At 48.3% G+C, this 12,936-nt stretch overlaps 1 protein-coding gene across 10 annotated transcripts in view; it reads right to left on the reverse strand.

Moving 5' to 3' along the window:
* Nucleotides 1-12,936, reverse strand: part of CLEC16A (C-type lectin domain containing 16A) — a 202,579-nt gene that overhangs the window by 164,938 nt on the left and 24,705 nt on the right. For all 10 annotated transcript variants that reach the window (XM_078074799.1, XM_036070365.2, XM_078074801.1 and 7 more), the window contains exons 5-9: nucleotides 12,585-12,690; nucleotides 10,728-10,851; nucleotides 7,758-7,932; nucleotides 5,966-6,019; nucleotides 3,026-3,139 (exon numbers count right to left, since the gene is read on the reverse strand). In XM_078074799.1, the coding sequence (XP_077930925.1) occupies nucleotides 3,026-3,139; nucleotides 5,966-6,019; nucleotides 7,758-7,932; nucleotides 10,728-10,851; nucleotides 12,585-12,690 (573 nt within the window). The remainder of the gene's footprint in view (nucleotides 1-3,025; nucleotides 3,140-5,965; nucleotides 6,020-7,757; nucleotides 7,933-10,727; nucleotides 10,852-12,584; nucleotides 12,691-12,936) is intronic.

Genomic DNA, 12,936 nt, shown 5'->3' on the forward strand with positions numbered 1-12,936 from the left:
CTCTTCCCTCTGCTTCTCTCTCTTCAATTTTGGTTTGGTTTTGTGAAAGGTCTGCTGGTAAAAATGAAGCAATACCAGTAACTTATCTACAAATTACGGGAAGGAGAAAGTAGGTTAAAAAAGATCAAGAAACTTAAAACAAGCATGATCAAACCACATCCGAGTTAGGCAGGAAACAATAGGAGACCGTTCTTGCTCAGAGGGAAGGAAGGTGAATCTGACCAGGACTACTGTCAAGCAAGTCATAAATGGGGTTCACCTCCACTCTGCCCAAGTTTCAAGTGCAGTCATCCGAACACAACAAAGTTCGATTCTGCACCCAGGGAAAGGCGATACCCGGAAGCAGAAAGCTGACACTTTCACTTGGGCTGGCAATTCCTTCCACACTCAAAACAATCTCATTTTTGGTTCAGGCGTCCACTACAACGAGCAGTTGTGTGTCTATCACAATGGAGGCAGGAACTTCATCCCAAAAGGAGGCCAGCAGGAGAAAGAACAGATCTCCTAATGCTCCCTCTCATTACAGGGTTCGACCAAAGTGGGTATCCCAAGCTGAGCAGTCGCCAGGAACTTTGTGCAATTTGCTTTTGCTCAAATTGCAAACCCCAAGCGTTGAGGCCAGTATCCTGCTGTGACACTGTACTAGAGTTTTGTAAGATGTAACCACTGGAGGATGACCAGGGCAAGGGGTATGATTATTTCTCACAACTGCATGCCTATCAATCGCAATGAAAAAACCTGCAAACCCCAGCACCCCAAAGATCTCTGCGTTCATCTCTCGGAATACCAAGTCAAACTTTGGCACTGAATGTCTTACAGGAAGACCTTCTGGGACAAAGCCTGAGCAGCGACCAAAGAAAGTCCAAAGGGTCTCAGCACATCCCAGCTTGCTATTAACGTAAATGCCGTACGGGTCTGTAGAGGCTGCGTGGGGAGGGAGCACATCCGATGGCAAACACATGCCCTGTCTGATGGCGGGGGCCTCCTCGGAGAAGCTTGCTGCTCGGAAACATGTGTATAATGGGGACCAGACCTGCTGACTGTTCAACGCAATCCTGAAATCTGGAGTTTTATGTGGAACTTCCTAAATATTAAAGTTGGTCATCCATAAAATTTTCTTTTAAATACTTCGAAGGCCAAACCAAACAGCTCTGAGGGCTGGACTGGACCCATCAGGTACCTGATGGACACTTTCGATATATTTCCCTCCCATCCTCACCAACAACCCTCCGGAGTTGGACCTGCTCTCCCTGTTTTCTAAATGGGGTGAAACAATGTGCGTGAAGGGAGCTGGCGGGCCTCAGCAGCTCGGACCGGAAGGCCCCATGGGTTCTGTGGAGCCAGCACACCACTGCTTGCATTCAGTCAGCAAGATGGAGTTTAAGAAAGTTGCAGAGAAATGTCTCCAGCTCCATAAACACCAAGTCAGTTCCACGTGTGCTCATCTATGGTGTCCTGGCACGGGCCCCGAGGGGAGTCCTTCCCGGTTCAGTATTCATCACCCCTGTCGCCTCTAGGTTACATCCTCTCGCCAAAAGCTACTCCTTCCCTTTAGAGCACTTCTAAGACTTGCGAGAGTACATTTGTTTGTCTATTTGATCAACATCGGTCTCTCCTACTGGACTATAAAGCTCCAACAAGACAGACTATTTAAGATTTTGTATATCCGCAGAGCTAACACGGTGCCTGATCTAAAGAAAGGGCTTAATAAACACTTGTTGAATGAATCAAAGAAGGTATAGGCCAGACAGGGGCCATGAAAGGGCCCCATTCAACTCAGCTGAACTAATGCCACCACCACCAAGGCCAGAAAGTTTCTGGGAACCTTTTCAGAGGCTCTATGACTCCCTTCAACAGCCAAATGGCCCAGCCAAGCCGCCATACACCAGAAAAACCAGCAGGGCAGGGACTCCTGTCACTGCATTCTGGGCGGTCCTGGCCTTTTGCACTACAGGATCACACTCCACCCACCTGCTAGCTCAGGTATGGCAACAGAGTCGACTGCGCAAGGGCAAACCTAGCCCTGTTACCTTTGTGCCTATTGCCTGAGAAACCGGTTGCAGAGACAGAATGCTCCCCAAATAGCCTGTGTGTGAAACACTGTGCTCATCTCAGATACATATGCCAAGCCCAAGCTGCAACAGATACGAGGAGACAAGGTGCCCGCCAGAGCTGCTTAAAGCTGCTGCAAGCAGAGGGAACCTGGGGCAAGGGCCTTCCAGGGTGCAGGTACGGTAAAGTCACAGGGACAAAGGCAGAAACACAGGGCATGCTGGGGAAAAAGCAAGCTGGACCGGTACCAAGGAAGCCTGGAGTTCAGGACACAGGAGCAGGATGGTAGGAGGGAAGACAAGCAAGAGACACAGGGGCCAAGCTGGGAAAACCTGGGAAGAAATCATAACACCAGTCTCGGGAGTCTTCCTTTAGCAGAGTGCAAAATGCACAAACATGCACAAACCGCAGATGTGCTCTGTTTAGGCCACAGCTGGGTGATCGTTTAAAACTCGGGAGTGTTTGCATCCAAATGCAGATTTCCAGCTTCTCTGGAAACATGAGGAAACCAGGAACTACTGCATCCATATTCCTGCAGAACTGACAAAGGATGCATATGCTCTCCAATTTGCCACAGTCCCCACCCTTCCCTACTGCTCTCTCATGGGGGCCCACATCATGCATAGATGTTCTCTGTCCAGCCTCTGTAGGTATTTGTGCCTTAGACAAGTATTCTCTCATTCCGTCCCAGTAACAGTGTCTCACAGATACATAACCTGGGGCCCAGAGCAGTACAATTTCCTGTTCAATAACATACGATCAATCAGATCCACTCAGTACCCAACCCAGGTTTTCCTGGGTACACATTTCAAGACTCTGATTAGGTTCCTTGAATCCCAGACCAGCTTACACATCATCATTGCCGTAGAGGCAGAATGTTGCGGTTTCTGGTTTTAGAGAAACACACACATGAGCAAACTGAGCAGCGGCTTCTTATCAAGGTCTAGGAACAGTCCCAACACTAATGACTTACACAACTTCTCTGAACATCCTGTTCGGTCTTAGCGTACATCTCAGAAAGATCACCATTCAGAATGACTTCAGCTAACGAGTTCACCAGGGGTGCGTGATGTATAATTAGGAAGACCTGGTGAGAAAGAAGACATCGGATTTGCATTAAAGCCTGCAATCTCTCCACCTCTCCCTTTCTGGATCAGAAACAACTAGGTTGGGCTACTTAGGCCCTGTGTTGAGCAGCATTCCCCATGAAGCAAAATCCAAAGAATGGGTCCCATTTAGGAGAAGCCAGTGATGCCGCTCTCCATCCAGGGTCGGCCCCTCCTTCATTCAGACTGTTGCCTATTTGGCTGGCTGCTCCCCAGCGGAAGGAAGTGCATTAAAGCAAGACTGTCCCTCATGGCTGGGGGAAGCCAAATCTGGCTGATGTGGAACAACGTGGGAAAGCAGCAGCCAAACCAGCACACTCCTTCCTCTCCACAGGCATTTTAGTGTCAAATTTGATTATGCTAAGACTGGAAGGCACAGGCCCAGCATTTCAGTTAGACGGGAAGAAGGGGCCGGCGAGTCTTGTTCCAATCAAGGACTTGGCAGAGGGTCGGCTACCCAGAGATTCCATCGCTGGAATGAGCTCTGACCCCCGCAGTGGGTTTCAGCACACCAAGATTTCATGGCAGCGATGGGAGGTGTGGACGCTGTGGGGAAGGAAGGCCACATGAGCCAGAGTCGGGCCTAGTTGTGCATGCAAAATCAGAGGGCGCTGCGCTGTCTGGGATGGCCCTGCTACCCCACCCTGTTGCCCAATGCTCAAAAGAACAGCTTTGGGAATCAGGGTATTCAAAGCTGCCTCTGCAAAGCTGGCTCAGACACACCTGCTACTTTGTTTTAAAATATAAAGACGACGCCAGTGGTGTAGCACAGCTTGGGACATACCCACCATTTATACAGAAAAAGGGTGTTTGTGCACATTTGCATTTGCTTACATACACATGGAACAGGATTTCTAAACCCTGGCGCTATTATGCGGCCATAATTCCTTATTGCGGGGGAGGGGGGTGTCGTGTGCATTGTGGGATGTTTGGCAGCATCTCTGGCCTCTACCCAAACAAACATGTCTCCAGATGTTGCCAAACATCCCGGGGGGAGGGGGCGGGGGCAAAATCACCCCCAGTTAAGAACCCCCTGCAGGCCACGTCTCTGGAAGGGCACAGGAAAACCCTGTAACTATACTTGTCTCTGGGGACAGAAATCAGGCAATGCAAAAGTAGAAAGGAAACTTGGTTTTCACCTGTTTGAACTTTTTAACTTAAAAAATTTATTAAAAACATAAACATTGTTAAAAAAAAAAAAAAAGAAGAAGAAGCTGAGCCAGACACTGAAACACTCCTGCATCTGGGCAATGGCACCTGGTGCATGGGGGACGGGAGTAAGAGGGAGACTTCTAGAACGACAGCATCCCCGGTCACACTAAATTAGCGTCGTTAACGTGAATTTTCTTAGGTTTTATAGCTGTGCTCATTACATAATTTGTAAGGGTGCTTTGACGGAGGAACAAAAGATATGAGATTTCTACCTGATTCGAGGTTTTCACACATTTTGGGCATCAATATGAAAAAGCTAATTGACAACGCAGGGGAGGATGGGCCCTATGGCTCCAGCTGAGGATGCCAAATCGCATGCTATGCTTTTTGTGAGATACTGAGACAAGTTATTTGGTGCTTGAGCTGCTAGTCCTTCTCTAAGAAAACAGGAGCAAAGGGGTTCTCAGAGAAAGGGCGTGGCCTGACCCCACGCTCCTGAGAGGAGACTCTGCCCATGCAATGCTCCAACAGCTACAGGGTCCTGGGAGTGCTTTCCACGGGATTCCTGTGGCTGAGCATCTGGCTGCTCAGGTCCTGCCAGACTCCCAGAATCCCAAGCAGGAGGTTCGGGCAGATTTGTAATGAGGTGGCGGAAAAGGGTGCCAGGAGAGGCTGGGGTTTGCACGGAGCTCCATTGCACAGAGGGGCATTCAGAAGGAGTGGGAACTGGTGCAGAGCTCTGGGCAAACAAAGCCCCCAGGACAAGACTCTGAGGGGGGAGCAAGGAGCAGGCCGCGTGTGGACCCCGACTGGCTTAGCCACCAGGGGAGGCCGGGGCTGCAATTCTTCTCAGCCCTGCCTCAATCTCCAAATGGCCCAGGGACCAAGGGCAGAAGGCCTTGGTTCTCTCGGCAAAGCCAATAAATACCTGCGCCACTGCAGAAGTGGGAACAGAACTCTGGTCAAACGTTTGACTACTTGACAGTCTAATGAGATGGACTGAAAGTCTGGACTGCTTGTAATAAAAATATTTTTAAAGTTATGTAACTGGGTCACCATGGAGTTTTTCCCTTCTTGTAAATATTACATAATTACGAGAAGGAAACACACTTGTTTAAGGAGGGGGAGGCAGACAAAATGGCTCAAGACACAAATCTGGGAATGGAGGCTCCTACAAGATACCTTCCAGAAGGTGATCTGGGAACTACAACCACGACAAAAGTCTTTAAAAACAGCCTCATTAGTTGAAGTTTGTTAAACCAAGGCTGCTGCAGGGACACACACACACACACAGTGGGTCCTGCAGTTTGGGGCTTATTTCAAAATGCTGTGAATAGGACCCATGCCGTCCACATTTCCAGAGTATTTAGAACACTCCTTGGTTGTTTGAAAACCTCAGTCCCCATGGTAAAAACCAAGCACGTAAGTGCCAGGTTTGATTTACTTCTCATTTTTCTTTCAATTTCTACCCACTACCATGAACAAGATACCAGCCCCTCTACTCTGTGTCTGAAAAATAGAGACCCTCCCCTTCCTTTTATTGTTGTTTTACTTCAAGATGGGGGATCTCGCAGAAGGAAGACAGGGCGATGTGGCCTGGTCCTCCAAAGGACCCCCAAATGTGGTTGGGGAAGCGGGCAAATGAGGAACCATACCTGCGACAGGAGATAGAGAGAAACCGGCAGGCTGATCTTCGGGCGTTCTCCTCCCTAGTGAGGGTTAGGGGAAAGAGACAGAGAAGTCCAGGTCACACACGTGAGCAGCACAAAATACATGAAGCCAAAAGCCACCTGTCTGAAGGTGAGGCAGCCTGCCCCCCACTTCCCCCACGCCCCCAAGGCTGTTCTTTCCTGGTACTAGTTAAAAGTCCACTCTGCAAAATAAATTCGCAATCTAATCCCATCCAATACTATTCTCCAGGCCTCTGTTTTTCCACCTGAGAAATCCTTCACCATTAGTCACGGATTAGAAGCTGGGTCCAAGAGAAGAACTAGCTCCTTAAATTACCAGGAATGTGAATTTCCCCCAGCTGGGGCACCGAGCCCACTGCCCCGCAGGAGAGGCCTCTTTTCAGGAAGAGCTTTCAAAATGGGACAAGGAGGGGTTGGGGCACTCTGGCCTTGGAAAAGTCCCTCGTTTGTACTGAACTTCAATGTGCTCCGTCCTACATCAACCCTGTGAGGATCTTCAAGACCCTGCTTTGGTTCAGGTAGGTTAGCTGCCTTGGCCAAGGCCACAGAGTGAGGAAAGGGAAGAAGCAGAATTTGAACCCAGGTCTGAAAACTCCAAGTCCCATGCTTTCTCTGCCTCCCAGAGCTGCCTCTGATAGATCTAGTTACGGCTGCAATTTTCTTCTATTTACTGGTTTTTAGAAAGAATCTCCATGTTCCATCTCCAAAAAGAAAGCTACAACCCCCTGGGGCACATCCGCAGAGGCTAGAGCCCCTGCACAGTAACGAACTGGCTCCATCCTGCCTTCTGCTGAGGTCTCTGCCCCTTAACTCTGGGAAGGACTGGGCAGAAATTCTCATGATAGGATCTGAGAATGGCCAGCTCAAAGCCACCTGGGAGACAGGTTAAAGATGCAGACCACAGGTCCACTACAGATCCACGGAGCCAGAATCTGAGACAGAGAGTGGGCCCCCGAGGACGTGCATTTCAATACCCACACAGGATTCTGAGCCTAACTGTGGACAGTCACTGCTCTGGGATCTTTTTCGAAGTGCGCTCCAACCCTTCCCATCCATTCTGTGCAAGTTCCGTAGCTGACTGGATCTTCTGCAAATCAAGTCACTCTGGCGACTATCAGAAAAAGTTACCAGGGGCGCCTGGGTGGCTCAGTTGGTTAAGCGACTGCCTTCAGCTCAGGTCATGATCCCAGGGTCCTGGGATTGAGTCCCGCATCGGGCTCCCTGCTCTGCGGGAAGCCTGCTTCTCCCTCTCCCACTCCCCCTGCTTGTGTTCCCTCTCTCGCTGTGTCTCTGTCAAATAAATAAATAAAATCTTTAAAAAAAAAAAAAAAAAAGAAAGAAAAAGTTACCAGGAATGAGAATACCTCAAGAGTAGAATGCACAGAAACCAAAAACCTAAATTCATAGAGGTTTCCTGTTTCCTTCTGGTGTCCTGTTCTTTTCCCATTCATTTTTATAGCTGCCCCCCCAACACACACACACACACACACACACACACACACACACACACACACACACACACACACACACACACACACACACTCCTTCTCAGCCTTCCCTCTCTCCACCTACCCCTCCTCCCCCAGGAAATAAAAGGAAAGGAAAAGAAAACCAGTGTGCTTTTGAAAGGCATCTCTCTCAGGCTCGAAGCCCTGGTCCCTTGCAAAGCTTGGTCCTCTTCAAGGGGACTGTTCTTCCCCCTTCTGAAGACTGCCTTCAGCCCGCAGGCATGGTGGGCCCAGGCCCCCAAACCCACCTTGTCCTGGTTCTCCAGTGAGTACACGTAGAGGGGCAGGAAGAGCCTGTTGAGCAGATGGTCTGTGAGCACGTCGTTGAGGAACTCACAGTTGATGATCAGGATGTCATTGAGATAGTGCAGGTGGTCCAGGTGCTCAGCCACCAGGTCACTCAGTTTCCCCCGATTCCGGTGTCTGCCAAGAAAAAGGACAGCCTTAGCCTGGAAGCCAAAGCACAGAGCCTTTGGGCCTTGGCCTAGGACTTGGGTCAGATGGAGTGTTTCATTCATACAACAAATATTCACACAACAAACAGGCTCAAGGGACGCTTATAGTGGCCCTACTGCTGGCATACACAAAGGGAAAATGGGCAGGTGTACCGCAATCCATTGTAGGGGACTCCTGGGGTACCCCCCACCCTCTGGGGGCCTCACTACAACTCCCCCACCCCCACCACCACAGCCCAAAACAAAATGGGTAAATAAAGCAAAATCCAGCTCCCTTAGCAAGCCATTCCACAAGAGTAGCCGCTAGTCAATGTGGCAAGATCCCCCGCCTCCCAAGATAAGGAGTATTAATGGAGCAATAAATCCTTGCTAATTAAAATGCTCCAGAGGAGTTCCAAAGAGAAAAGCAGTCCTCAGCAACCACATCCAACCCCCTGGCCCTGACCATATGGGGGGCACAGCGCAAGGAGGTGACACTCGACCCCAGGCCCAGAGGTCTCTGTCTCCTTCCAGTAAAGCAACAAGCCTGCTGCTTGGGCCCCATGGGTCATCAGTCTTACACTTGCCAAGGACTGAACCCCAAAAACAGCTAGTGGTACACTTTCACTACCCCCAAAGTGGTATCTGTTGCAAGGAGCAATGTAGCTGTGGTAAGACATTTTGTTTGTATTATAATTATTACTCAAGTAATAGATGGTCATTTCAGAAGACGGGAAATTGAAGAAGAAAAAGCAAAAGACATCAAGGTCTCCTGTAGTCCAACCACTAAGCGATAACATTTTGGGACTTGCGACCCTACAGTCTGTTTTCCTATTCCCATTTCTATGTCCCTTTATAATCACATCTAAATGCAGGTATTATGTATCTATCCATCTAACCATACGTGCCTTAAAAAAATAAAATAAAAATAGGATCGATGTTTCTTTCACATAATTTTTAATAATTCTTATTGTACTCTAATAAGCTATTTAAAGAATATACATAGCAAATACATGTTGTAAAGGCTAACAGTATGAGGAGTACCTATGGGCCCACCATCCAGCCGAGACTTAGAACATTTATTTACTATGTTTTGCAACCTTTTCTTCCATTTAATAAGATACTGTGGGAATTTTTCTTCAGCAAGATAGTTAACACACTTCACTTTTTAAACCTTTAGTTTAAAAAAATATATGCAGATGGGTTTAAAAGTTAAAGGGTATTGATAAGCTGATGATAAAATACAGCAGCTCTGGCCCAGTCTCTCCAGAGAAGGCAGGTTTTAACTTTCGAGTTGTTTCTGTGGATAGTTCTCCCCACACCTCTAGAAAATCTTCAAGGTCGTCTATTTTGAGCCATTTTAGATATCGTGTAATGACCTCCTGGTATGACGGAACCCTTATCGTTCCCTCCGCCCCTCCCCCTCAGGTCATCAACAAGTGGTGTTGACATCATCAGGACCATTCACCGTAGGGCCACACAGAGGATGAGGAGTCCACTTCCTTCCTGGAATAACTTTTTGTCTTTTCTGGAATCAAGTGCCACATTATGTGTCACATCCATAACTACTCATCTCCATAAAGATCCTGGTTTTCCCAAATGCCCTGTCGGATCTGCCACCCACCTATCCCCACTTCTTTCCCAGTATTGGGGCTTATATTCTATGGCTTGAGCCCTGTCCCCCAGGAGACCTCCTTCCTGGATCCCCTTATCGTCCCGAGCCCGCCTAGGTGAGCCTCTCTCCAGGGCTCCGCTAAGCTGTCACTCTGGGGCAGTAGTTCTCCACAGATGGCGATTTTGCCTCAAAGGAGACATCTGGCAATGTCTGGGGACGTTTTTGGTTGAAACAACTGGAAAAGGGGCACTGCTGGCATCTTGTGGGTGGAGACCAGGGATGCTACCAAACATCCTACAGTGCACAGGATGGCCCCCCAGAACCCAGAATTCCCTAGTTCCAAAGATCAATAGTGCCAACTTGGAGGAATCTTGCTCTGGGACTTGTATTCATCATTCTGGGGCCCAAATCACCATCTTAATCTGTTGTTTTGTTTGTTTGTTTGTTTTTAACTGATTTACGGAAATATAATTCCCATACCATAAAATTCTCCCATTTCAAGTGTACAATTCAATGGTTGTTAGTACATTTGCAGAGTTGTCCAACTGTCCTCCCGATCCACTTTAGAACATTTTTAACCCCTCCTCCCAAAACAGCCCTATAATCCCATTTCCCCTCAACACACCCCCTCCTCCATCTTGGGAAACTACTCGTCTATGCTCAGTCTCTCCAGACCTGCCTGTTCTGGGCATTTTGTATTAATGGGGTCACACAGAGTGTGGTCCTTTGCATCTGGCTGCCTTCACTGAGCATCATGCTCTCAAGGTCCAAGCATGGCGTGCCATGTGTGAGCACTTCCTTTCCTTTTACTGCCCAGTATTATCCCACTGTATGCAAACGCCCCATTTTGTTTATCTGCTCGCCTGGTGGCGGATCATCTTACTCTTCTTACCAGCTGCCTGGCACCCCATATACGGGTGCGCTGATTTTAGTGACCCTCTTCCCTTCTAGGAGGTATGAGAGGTGTTTCTAACTTTCCACAGTTATAAAAAGTGGAAGGTGGGTGGAACCTTTCAGAGGATAGAAGTCCACATTCTACCGACACACAGGTGGGGAAGTTTCATGCTAGTGTTTTATTTTCCCTCAGTGAAAATGGAATTCTCCCCTAACTACTCTCTCTGCCTGGGAAGCACCCGCCCCCAGCTGCCCCCCGCAAGGCGGTCACTTACTCCTCATCAGTCTGCACACAATTATCAAGTTCGATCACGTGGCTCCCAATGAACCAGACCAAATTGGAGAAGTAAGGAACAGCGGTTTTATCTCTGATATAGTGCAGCATGGCCTGGTTATCCACTGAGAAAATTCACAAAAGAAGAAGAAGACAAAAAGTCAAGCTACCAAAAATAACTGGGGGCGATTAAAAAAAAAAAAAAAAAACAAACCACAATGAAAAAGCTCTCTGCTATAATCTGAACCTTTTCTGTCTTTCCTGGGAATACTAGAAAAATGGTTATCTTATTCATTAAACCATACACATCAAGGCAGTTCTTACGCTATTTTTATAGTTAATAAAATGAATTAATTGGACTAAACATTAATAGTGCAATCAGAAAGCCTACTTCTCAGCAATGCATTTAGCTTGACTACAGTGGAAACCATGCCATTATTAGGCAAGTTTCCTGTATATTACATGTAAGGTAAGTTAAGAAAGCAGAAAACCAGAAGTTAATAACTTACATGACACTGGAATAAGGAACACGGGAATCGTCATTGAAGGAAAGGCAAAAAACAGACAACAGTTAACAGGGTTAGGAACTGGGATGGTGAGACAGTTGCTCAGAGGGACAGAGGGCTAGGGCAGGAGGCATCTAAAGATATGGGCTGGAAGAGAACAAGAGAGAGGAGAGAGCAGGGGCGGCAGAACTGGGGCTCAGACCAGGGCACAAACTCAGCAGCCTGCTGGGTGGACTGGTGACTCAGTGAGTGAGGCTGGGAGACCCAGCCTGTGAACTAGGGAGCCCGGGCCTCAACCCCAGGGAGAGGCGCTGCTTCTCAGTGCCCACTCACCACTGCCCTACAAGACTGTGGGCCCAGAGCAGCCAAGTCTCTACTTTCAAGTCAGAAAAACACAGAGCGACCCAAGGTCTCCCCATGTTTAAATACTGGCAACTATGTATCTTTTCAAGGAATACCTAAGCCAATCAAAACACGTCTGAGGGCTGGATCCAGCTCTCCGACTCTCCATTTGGGACCCTGGACGGGGGGCCCACCGGGCTCTTAGGCTCTTCAATTTAGAGCAATCCCACAACGAGGCTGGAGTGAGTCCCTGAGGAGCTCCTCCCACCCCCAATTAGGAGTCATCTCAAGTAATAACATCATGACTCAAAACTCGTGAAGGTCAAAGCCCTTTAGTCCTTGAGAATATGGAGTCCCAGCTCCAGTGTGGTGACTCCAGGGTGAATAATCCCAGTGTCAGGCAGAGGAGACGTGCCCTCAGGGGGCAGTTCTAGGCGAGGAAACTTGTGTCCAGCCAGACTTTGTGCCAAGGCGGGCAGGAACCCGTGGAAGGGCTTTCTCCCGGAGGCAACGTTTTGGGCATTAAGTACATCTTGACAAAAGCCCAATTCAGTTGAGAATACAATGCTGCCCCCTGCCGTTTGTGACATCAAATGCTTCTATACATTATTCAAAGATCCCATAACCCCAGGCTGTACTTAAGTACAGTTTACAGCCTGAAACACAAAAATGTAAATATAACATTCAAAAGACAACTCCACTTTATCTAAGTATCACATGGCTGCTTGGAGTCCCACACGTGCCTTTCTTAGGACGTTACTACTACCGTGTGTCTGTACGGAGACTTCAACATATAGAACTGAGCGCACGCGAGAGAAGTGGCACAAAACTTCACAGGAGGGGCCTGTTAAATGTTCCATGACTACGAGCCTTTCATGAGACATGCAACCCCAGCTGTCATACAGGAGCCCCCTGTCCCCACCGGAGAGCTGTGTATACAGACTCAAGAGAGCAAGCCCCAGCCGTCAGGTTAGAAATCAGACAAGGCCTGAGTGCCTAGGGAAGCTTACCTTTGTAGACGTTCAAAGTTATGGTTCTTACAGCAATTCTAACCATGCTTTCAGGGTGATTGAAAAACTTGATGGCTTCTGTGTACAGGGCAAAGTCATTAGTGTGCTAAAACAAAAGAAGTACCGAAAACGAGTTACAAACCCATAGGGCAGGCCTCCCCCCACCCAGCTTTCCGAATCGTATCAAACATCCATAAAAGCGGAAAAAACCATTATCCCCCATGAACCTCAAGCCAGTGGTTCATTCCCAGTGGGGAATGTGGGAAGGAATGGGGAGGCGAGACCGTCCCAGAACAAATAGAAAAGGGTCCCGACAATGCCAGACCTGGGCTTGTGATCTGTCTTACTGCTT

This window comes from Halichoerus grypus, chromosome 6 (assembly GCF_964656455.1).
Source record: "Halichoerus grypus chromosome 6, mHalGry1.hap1.1, whole genome shotgun sequence".
In the NCBI taxonomy this organism is placed as follows: Eukaryota; Metazoa; Chordata; class Mammalia; order Carnivora; family Phocidae; genus Halichoerus; species Halichoerus grypus.